The sequence below is a fragment of the Ipomoea nil genome, unplaced genomic scaffold, assembly GCF_001879475.1.
Source record: "Ipomoea nil cultivar Tokyo-kokei standard unplaced genomic scaffold, Asagao_1.1 scaffold1558, whole genome shotgun sequence".
In the NCBI taxonomy this organism is placed as follows: Eukaryota; Viridiplantae; Streptophyta; class Magnoliopsida; order Solanales; family Convolvulaceae; genus Ipomoea; species Ipomoea nil.
In genome coordinates, this window is record NW_017617986.1 from 1,555,746 (window position 1) to 1,565,761 (window position 10,016).

Consider the following 10,016-nt stretch of genomic DNA (forward strand, 5'->3'; position numbering starts at 1 on the left):
GCACCTTCCTGAACTTGGCATTGGACAGATGATTGCCCTGGGGTGGTAGGAAGGATAGGGGCGGCTGGTCTATTCAACCGAATTAGCTAGATAATCTCCTCCTTCAGGCTCCCAAACTGGTTAGCTAGATTACCAAGTTGTGCAGTTAACGAAGTCACCTGGGTGCTGAGCTCAGTCACTGAGTCCTGGGTAGCTTTAGCTCTATTGTCGATTTTGCTGTTTAGTTCAACCACTGTGGCCTCAAGCCTGCGAAAATGGTCCTCCATGGGCTCTGATACCAATTCGTATGCCCTTCAAAGTATGGATCAGATTTGGGGTGAAAGAGAATGGGGAAGAAATTAGAGTTGAGAGAATTTAAGAGAAGAGAGAAAGTGTTTATTATTCAGCATAAAAGCTTATCCAACCTTGGCTACAATTTAAAGCAGAAAATCCAACAAAATAGCAACAATCTATTCCTATATTCCCGGATCCACCCGTTGAGCCTGTTGAAAGGGATGAATGAAACGACGTCGTCGTAAGATGGGATAACCGCTGTTAACGGATACACGGAATGACGTCGTTCTATTTAATTTTAACGACTCCAACGGCTAGTCCAAAAACGACGTCGTCTGAGGCTTGTTTAATTGATTCCGGTTAGGCTCTTCTTACGACGTCGTTTACCCTCTTCTTCCACACTCCTTAGCCAATTCCTTCTTTCTTCTTTCCACCCTTCCTCCCTCTTTCCATACTATTAGCTTCACCATCCAGGTTCGTTGCAGAGTTGTAGGAGATTGTAGTTCGGGTTGGAGTTGAGAGAACGAGGAAGCCCGCATTTGGGTTGGCAGTGATGAGTTGTGGAGTTGCCCCTTTTGGAAGATTGGAGAAGGTTACGACTTGCAACTCAAACCCTAATTTCATATCCTTTATGACTTAATTTTTTTAATTTCTTTGAGTGTTGACTGAACCATTGACTTTGCTTCTTGTGAGAACGTCTTGCTTTGTTATACCTTGTCGTTTCGTCGCTCTATCTAATAGTTGTCGCTTTCTCACAAGTTTTTAACAACTTTGTTATAATACGTGACATTCTCATTACACATAAGCATCATGGCTTCATCAAGTGTTAATTTAGTTAGCACTTGTAAAATTATAGCCTAATTATACTATTTTGCTCATGTATGCTAATTCATTAGAGTTGTTTTTTGCACTATTTTTTATACTTAAAAATTAATTTGATACTTATTTCATTTTTAAGTACTAAAATTAGTAGATAAATTGTTCATTAGTTTTTACTCCAATTTTGATTTCACTGATGTTTAGTTTGATACGTTAGACCTAGACTTGTGGTGAGCAATATAGCTATTGAAAACGTATTGTATTACTTTTGGCAACCTAGGTAGATAAATTGATGGGTGCATTTTTGGAAAAAATAAAAAAATAAAATTCTTGGTATTACTCCAAAAGATTGAATTATTGGATACTAGTTAGCAATACTATTCTTGGTAACCCATAAGTCCATAAGAGCATTCCCTTAAGAAGAAAAAGATGAGTTTTGGTAAAGTTTTGTTCTAGGTGGAGGAGAGAGGCGAGGGGTACGAGCCGGAAAGGGTTACTAGGCTATTATGAGTTTTTGGTCCAAGTTTTCTGAAAAAGGTTTTAAAAATAAAAATTAAAAACAACTATGTTGGTGCGTGCCTGCTAGGAGCATTAGGTGACCTTTTATTTATTTATTTATTTATTTATTTTTACCTTTCTCTCTTCCACGACAAAAAACTCTAAAAAAAAAAAAATCTTGCTCAAATAAGTAAGTGCACTTATACTTTATACTAAATGATGGGGTCTTGGGGACCCGCACCCATTTTATTGGAAAAGTCTTAGCCCAAATGGGTGGTAAAAAAGGAAGGTTGGTGTAACACACCTAAATTTTAAAACTTTAAAAGCTTATGAAATAAAGGCAATTCTATTATCAAATCCCAAACAGAGCATGAAACTAAACATAATTGTCGGGGTGCTATGCCACATTTGAGTTGGAGAACTCAGATGCACAGGCTAAACTATCCAAACATAAGAAATCATCAAACAATATCTAGTACAACTTCAAGGCACGCAGACCGATAATAGAGCTAATCTAGCTAGGTTCACGGGTCCGACTAGCGCGCTCCGGAGCTATTCATCTGTGCCTGAAAGCCAAATATATCTGTTCAGCGAATAATGCTGGTAACCCACTCCAACGCGTTAAGTACAATATAGGTAGATATATAAGGAAAATCATTTTGAAGTCGGAATACATATGTACTTATGAAACTCTAATTTAAAACCGAGAATAAACTCAATCAAGCAATAGCAGTCACATTCAATATAATTAATCACACACATAAAGATTCCAGTACGCAACCTAAGGTCACAAGACTATCCAATATCAATTGTATCAATATCCAATTACTATCTCAGTCACAATCAACAATAAGACACGTATGCACATATGGTGGTGCCGCAGGACCATTCACATGACCCGAAGCTTGAGTTCCATTGCCAAGGGGTCAGTGCATATAGCCCTGACATGGCCCTGCATCACTTTAAGCCGATGGTTCTCAACCCATCCAACTGCCTGTATAGCCGATCGATCGCAACCGGTCGGGTTAATACCTGATGGTTCTCAACCTATTAGATAGTCATTGTAGCCAATTGATCGCAACCAATTGGGGTATCAAGCACAAATAACATAGAATCCAAGCAACATGCAACCCACATTAACACATAACAAGGGGGAATCCTCGGGGAACACTTATCCTAATATAACTCATACGTGACAAACCACATTAAACCACTCGTGACACTCCTAAGGGATCATGCACCTTCCTCCTAGGCCAACAGGATACCAATTCGACTAGCATGCAATACACAAGACTCTTTTATCCTAAGAACAGTACCCGATACCTCAAACTAGACTCACACACGACAAACGGGGTACAACGGGACACAACGGGACACGGGGAAACATCAAACGGGGAAAAACATCACCCTGCCTCATACCTCAGCATGAAGGGGTTGACCGCTGCCAATCGATGAACCGCAGCTCATCAAAACGTTTGACTGCAGCCAAACGGTAGACCGCAGCCCAGAAGTGAATCTCTGACCGCAGATAGGAATATGAACCGCAGCTCATGCAAAACGTTTGATCGCAACCAAACGGTGGACCGCAGCGCAAAAGTATATTTCTGACCGCAGCCAGCTTTTGAACCGCAGCTCATGTATAACCAATTTGATCGCAGCTAAAATTGGAGGATCATGCACACATAACACATTGGGAAGGGGAGAGAAAACGTATAATGAAACCTATGCGTGGTCATCCACATACTAGGAACAATCCTAAGGTGTTCATACATCTGTCACCTAGGTCAACGGGGTACCAATTCAACTAGCATGCAATACACAAGACTCTTTTATCCTACGAACGGTACCCGAAATATCAAACTAGACTTAGGCACGATAAACAGAGTCCGTTGGAACACCACGAGGGTTGGGGAAACATCAAACGGGGAAACCACCATCCCGAAGTGGGAAAAACCAGCTGGTGGCCGGCAGGTGGAGGACCACCCGCCTGCTGCCCACCGGCGGCGAGAAACCGGGCAGCGGGTGCCCGGCGGGCAGTCGCCTGCCCGCTGCCGGCGAAGCCCAAAATGGGGCAGCGGGTAGGTGGCAGGTTCCCCTACCCCCACCTACCCCCCACTGACTCTTTTCCAATATTTGGGTCCCGGGATCTTTTGTGGAACCCGAAACCATGTTTAGACACTTTTAAATATAAACGACGACACCACGTAGTCAAATAATGGATCAAAACCAAAAATCATATTGAACATATCCTAACATGACTTCTAAACATAAACAACACCCGAACATGCGAGATCCTACCCAAATACATCAAGAACATCACAATACGAAAATTCTCAATTTATCCTAGGGCTCTAATCATATTTAAATCATCAAAATCGTAGTTTATCTTTAAAATCAAGAACATCACACAATTATCAAGATCCTCTTATAATCATCAAGATTATCAAGATCAACACATAAGATCATCTCATCAATCATCAAGATCATATCATAATCATCATAAATGATTTATCAAGACACAAGCATAGAGAATGAGACAAAGAAGAAAATTATAGTTGTAACACCCCGAAATTTTGAAACTTTTAAAACTTATATAATAAAGGAAATTTCTCATAAAATCCCAAACAGAGCATTACTAAATATAAGTGTGCGGGGTGCTATGCCACATCTGAGCTGGAGGACTCAGATGCACAGGCTAAACTATCCAAATATCCTCAATACAATGTCGTGGCACGCAGGCCGAAAGGAGAAAACTATCTATCTAATCCAAGTTCTTCTAGCGCGCTCCGGAAGCTAATCGTCTGTGCCTGAAAGCCAAATATATCTATTCAGCGAGTAATGCTGGTAACCCACTCCAACGCGTTGAAATATAGGTATATATATATATATATATATATAGGAAAACCATTTTGAAGCAGGAAGATATATACTTAGGAGACTCTAGCTTTAAAACCGGGAATAGACTCGACAGGTAGGGACAACATATTAATCAACGATAAACAGTTATATAAAGACAATATCATAAATAACATGTATCTAAGGTCACAGTTCACTTTCAAACCATTCATATCATCATTCAATCATCATCTTATCACACAAGCACACTTTGGTGGCGCCACGGGACCAATCGCATGGCCTGAACATGAGGGTTAGTGCATATCGCACTAACATGGCCCCGCAGCACCCTACCTCATACCGTAGCATGAAGGGGTTGATCCCAACCAACCGTATAGACCGCCGATAGTTCGACGGTGGATCACAAGCCTACACACCGCTGACGCGTTCAGTTGGTGGACTGCGGCCCTACACACCGTTGACGAGCACAGTCGGTGGGTCGTAGCTGATCAAAGCCCTACACACCGCCTGAGGGACTTATTCGGTGGGCGATGATCCTCGGAGACTACGACCCTACACACTGTTGGCCCATCACTCGGTGGATCGCAGCCGACCATAGCCCTACACACCGCCTGATCACTCATTCGGTGGACTATGGCCTTCCTCAGGCTAGTGGCCCTACACATCGCTGGCGCGTCCAGTCGGTGGACCATAGCACACGAGGCCCATGTGGGCTGTAGCCCAAGAAGTGAATCACTGACCGCAGCCAGGAGAATGAACCGCAGCTCATGAGTAACCAATTTGACCGCAGCCAACTTCTGAACCGCAGCTTAGGAATAACCCATTTGATCGCAACCAAATTGGGGTATCATGCTCACATAACACATAGTAACACATATTAGCACATTGGGAAGGGGAATGCGTATAAGTAAACTTATGCGTGGTCATCCACATACTAAGAATAGTTCCTAAGGGGTTCATACATCTTCCTCCTAGGCCAACGGGTTACCGATTCAACTAGAGTGCAATACATAAGACTCTTTAATCCTACGAATGGTACCCGAAACATCAAACTAGACTCAAGCACGACAAACGGAGTCCATTGGGACACCACGGGGGGTTGTGGAACATCAAACGGGGAAGCCAAAGTCCCGAGGTGAGCAACGACCAGCGGGTAGCCGGTGGGTGGAGGGCCACCCGCCGGCGACAAGCTTCCGGGCAACGGGTGCCCGGCGGGCAGTCGGCTGCCCGCTGCCGGCGGTGCTTCTTTGGGCAGCGGGTAGGTGGCGGGTTCCCCTACCCCCACCTATCCCCCACTGACTCTTTATTAAAATAAACGTCCCGGGATCCTCCGTGGGACCCGAAACAATGCTTAGACACTTTTAAACGCAAATAACGACACCACGTAGGCAATTAATAGATCAAAAAGCAAGAATCACATAGAACACATCCTATTATGACTTCTAAACATAAACAACACCCGAACATGCAAATTCCCACCCAAATATATATCACAATACAAATTCCCAATTCAATCTAGGGCTGTAATCCCATCCAAATCATCAAAGTCATATTTTATTTTTAACATCAAGAAACATCAAGATTTATCAAGAATCATCACATAAATATCAAGAACTTCTTTTCAACATCAAGATCATCAAGATCACACATAAAATCATCCCATCAATCATCAAGTTATATCACAATTATCATAAAGGAATTCATCAAGACACAAGCATATAGAAGGAGCCAAAGAAGAAGATTCACTAGTACAGAAACAGTCATTCGAGTCCAAAGTTAAGGCTAATTTGCGTCCAAAGTAGCTTTGGACGCACAAAATGATTATTCGTGTCCAAAGTTGAAGAACTTTGGACGCGAAAAATGATAATTCACGTCCAAAGTTCGTGAACTTTGGATGCGTATGGTGTTCACTTATTTAAAAAAAAAATACTATACGCGTCCAAAGTTTCTGAACTTTGGACGCGTATAGTAAAAAGAAATTTAAAAAAAAAAATTTTTTTTTTTATAAAACTACCAATATTTTCCTGTACATCCCAACATAACTACCAAATAATATATTTCAACATTAATCAATTTAAGATGTATACTACACACCAATTCTATCAACTAAAACACACCAATCTAAAATTTCAATTCATATAACATTTTACTACAAATAAACTACAAATTCTAAATGTTAACAATTAAAATAAATTACTTAAGATGTAATATTGTGATAACCTTTATCAACCACATAAAATATCCTCATGCTCAAAGCAAGAAAAATGTCTTGGGAATCCAAACAATCACAGAACCTCAATACCCAAAATCAATGTAAAACTAAGGCCTAAAAGCTGAAATTCACACAAACAACAAGAAAACAAAGACTTGGGACTACTTTACCTCTTGCAAGACCAAGAATACATTGAAGTCATGCCTCTGCCCCTCAAAACATTAAGCCTCTCAATTACATCTTCAGAGAAAAAACAAATTTTCAGTTCAACACCTTAGAATGAAGTAAATTTTGGTCCAATTTTTAGTGTAAATTGGTGGTTTAAATTTGTGTCGAGTTTTTCTTGTTACTAAAAAAAAATTATAATAAATGAAGAGAGATGTGAGGTGTTTTAAATTTGTGGTTGAACTACTACTCACCCCATTGACAGCCTGATGGCTATGTCTGCAGCATTCTTATGGAAGCAAGAAGGTAAACCAAACTTAACCTGCATTATCACACAAAAAAAGATGAGAGGGTAGTGTTGTTGTAGTTACAACAGTACACCTATATATATATATATATATATATATATATATATATATATATAATATTGTATATTGATGTGAAAAGGACACCCAAAAATCCATTGAAAATTTGACAGTATAGTGCTTACCAACTCCAGAAAAAGAAAGCAACTTGGAATGCATTCTGCAGTGCAGATCAAATCAGATTAGAAACAAATTAGAGGATCTCACAAACTAATCCAAAATTTTCTGCTTATAAACAAGATAATAAGAAGATATACGGAGGTTTAAGGTTAGTTTTTGTTCCCAATCCCAATCCACATGCTAAGGGAGAATCAGCTTTATCAGCTTCAGGGTACCCAGCCAAAAGCTTTATCAGCTTCAGGGTCCTTCTTCATTCATCCATGTAGGAGCTATATTTTTCAAAAGTTCCTAACAAACATATAAAGGCATGTATAGATGCAAATAAGCCGACTGCCCTACAATATTTGCTTAGCAGTTCATTAGTTAAGTAGAAAAGAATTAAATTCAGTTAAAAGAACATGAATACTTTTCACAGAACTCTGTCAAATAAGTAGAACATAACTAATAACCATTTCCAAATCTTGGTTGTTTAGTGAAGCACTGGTACAAGGGAAAAGAGAGCTAGCATGAGAGGAAACTATAGCATTAAAGTTTGAGAAAAAATGAGGGTTGGCTCACCTTTTCTTTGAATCAGCATCTAGAACCTGTAATGTAATGTAATGTAATGCGATAAACAGTACAAACCTCTGAGTACATATAACAAAGAACTTGTCCTATATGCTCAAACTGAACAGGACAGATGTTGAGAATCTAACTCTCTGCAGTGGAGAAAAACAAAATTTCGTATCACATAGCCATGATACATTCTTATAATTGTGCTTTGCTTTCGTGACTCCTACTGTAAAGGTTTAGTTCTGTAATCACCATAAAATCTCAAAATGGTTTATACAACACAGTAAAATCATTGTTGAATCACCAAATAAAAATCCACACAATTAGTAGTTCTAAATGAGCAAAAAATGAGTATTAATTGTCTAAGTGTGGTTAATTGGTTCATACCTGAATGTGGTAAGGGAAAATGAGTATTAATTGTCTCCCATCCGATATTGTAAAGCTCTAGTAAAACTGAAATGTAAAGGAATTGTCACAAGTAGTAATTTCACAAGTCATAAAGTTTGTGAGGTCAACTTGTCAAAAAGCAATTACACTACTCCATATATTATATCAAGTGGGACAAAGAAAAAGACAAAATTTGGAAGCAAGAACAAAAAGTCAGAAATAGTAGCTAAAAGAAATTGAACTAATCACCAGCAACAAAACTAGGAACTTCATACCGGTCCAACAAATTGCTTTTAGGCTAATTCTTCTCCTTCATTATTCATACCCCACTGTTCTTCAGTCCCATTTCCATTAATGAGTACTGCACCATCAACGGAATCAGCATCCACCAGAAGAGTCTCTTCTTGAGCATCACCTTGCACCTCATCCCCATTCTGGTCCGCAACTTGCACAAGAAAGCAAATGAAAAACTAAAACACAGCCCAAAATGAAGATACCCAAGTAGTGTTTAGTGACTAGAATAGAAAAAGTCTCAAACGGGTCAAAAAATTCAGTTACTTTGCAGGATTAAAATGGATGTAGAGAATGAAAAAGGAACAGGGATTACAGGTTACAAGGAAACATCTTTGTATAAAGCCATTCATATAAATGTAAATTGTTGATTTCCATTTTCTCATTTTTCAAAAATATGCATATAATAGTCCATTTTGTAATTGACAATACATACCTCATGATCCAAGTCTCCATTCTGAAGGGGTTGCTCTTCATCCATCCTCATGTTCCTGAAAGCCTCGACGAGGTTGATTGTTGATCTATCAGACTTGATTAACATATTCAGATGCTGGTGGAAGTCTACATCTGCAGAGGAAATGAGAAACTAATGATGACAACCTGATAACCGAGTTAAAAACCAATTTCACATTAGATGAACCTTATTAAGGTCCTTTTTTCAATCTCAACAGCAACATACCTGAGAACAAATTATAATCTTATTCTCAATATAAAAGCACCAAAATAAATAGGAAAGCGCACTTTAGTATAATATATTATTGAGAAATTGATTGTCACTACTATAACTAAGACTAAATCCTGGTTGAATGTTATGTCAAGAGAAACAAAGCATACTCGTGACCATAGAGAGTGTGAGCATATGCGAATCTAGAATTTAGTTGTACAGCTCGCTGGAAATTTCTAAGAGCAGTTTCATGGTCTTAGCAATTTTCTAAAATCAGTTTCTGTACATATAGCAACTAGTTTTGAAGAGCTTAGCTTAACTCTTTAATAAATTGAAGTGGGTGGATCCAGGCAAGCAAGAAGGAACCCATCTTTAAATTTAAGAGGCAAACGTAACCGTGGAGTCTACCCCAGTTTTATTCCCTCACAATAATAGAATGGATATAAAGTATTAGCAACCATTTTTCGTCAGCAGGACTTCAGAAGCAGTACTGCTTCTATATTATGCTCTAAAAAAATTGTAGAAAAATGCAATAAGGCTGCAATAAAACAACTATCAAATCTATATGCACTCTAATTAAAATGCCAGCCATCATTAAAAGAAATGGTGAGTATAGGGTGTTACCACAAGGAAAAAGCCAATAACCACATTCCAAGCAGCAATGGGAATTGAACTGATCTGTTATCTGAATTTGGGAGGCTTGTTCCTTGTCTACCTGCTATTGCTGCAGGTTGCTGAAAAAAAAAATTTGAATCAGTATCAAAAGATAAAATCTTTAAAAAGTAAGAACTTGATATAATAAATACATACACCG

At 39.1% G+C, this 10,016-nt stretch overlaps 1 protein-coding gene and 1 long non-coding RNA gene across 2 annotated transcripts; both read right to left on the bottom strand.

Moving 5' to 3' along the window:
• Window positions 1–2,027: 2,027 nt before the first annotated feature.
• LOC109189569 lies at window positions 2,028–8,113 on the bottom strand. The gene is made up of 5 exons (XR_002055580.1): window positions 7,446–8,113; window positions 7,314–7,348; window positions 7,078–7,145; window positions 6,829–6,898; window positions 2,028–2,156 (listed from the first exon to the last, which is right to left on the bottom strand). It is a non-coding gene; the product is annotated as an uncharacterized LOC109189569 (long non-coding RNA).
• A 377-nt stretch (window positions 8,114–8,490) lies between these two features.
• LOC109189568 (coatomer subunit beta'-2-like) lies at window positions 8,491–9,105 on the bottom strand. Its single transcript, XM_019340180.1, has 2 exons — window positions 8,975–9,105; window positions 8,491–8,693 (listed from the first exon to the last, which is right to left on the bottom strand). The coding sequence occupies exons 1-2, from the start codon at window positions 9,077–9,079 to the stop codon at window positions 8,541–8,543; spliced, it is 258 nt and encodes an 85-aa protein (XP_019195725.1). The 5' UTR covers window positions 9,080–9,105; the 3' UTR covers window positions 8,491–8,540.
• Window positions 9,106–10,016: the final 911 nt, after the last annotated feature.

Bases quoted from the DNA above. Each gene is read 5' to 3' on its own strand.
- LOC109189568 (XM_019340180.1), bottom strand. From the start codon at position 9,079: ATGTTAATCAAGTCTGATAGATCAACAATCAACCTCGTCGAGGCTTTC. The intron at 8,694-8,974 runs GTATGTATTGTC...TTTCTTGTGCAA, and splicing joins ATGGAGACTTGGATCATGAG to GTTGCGGACCAGAATGGGGA.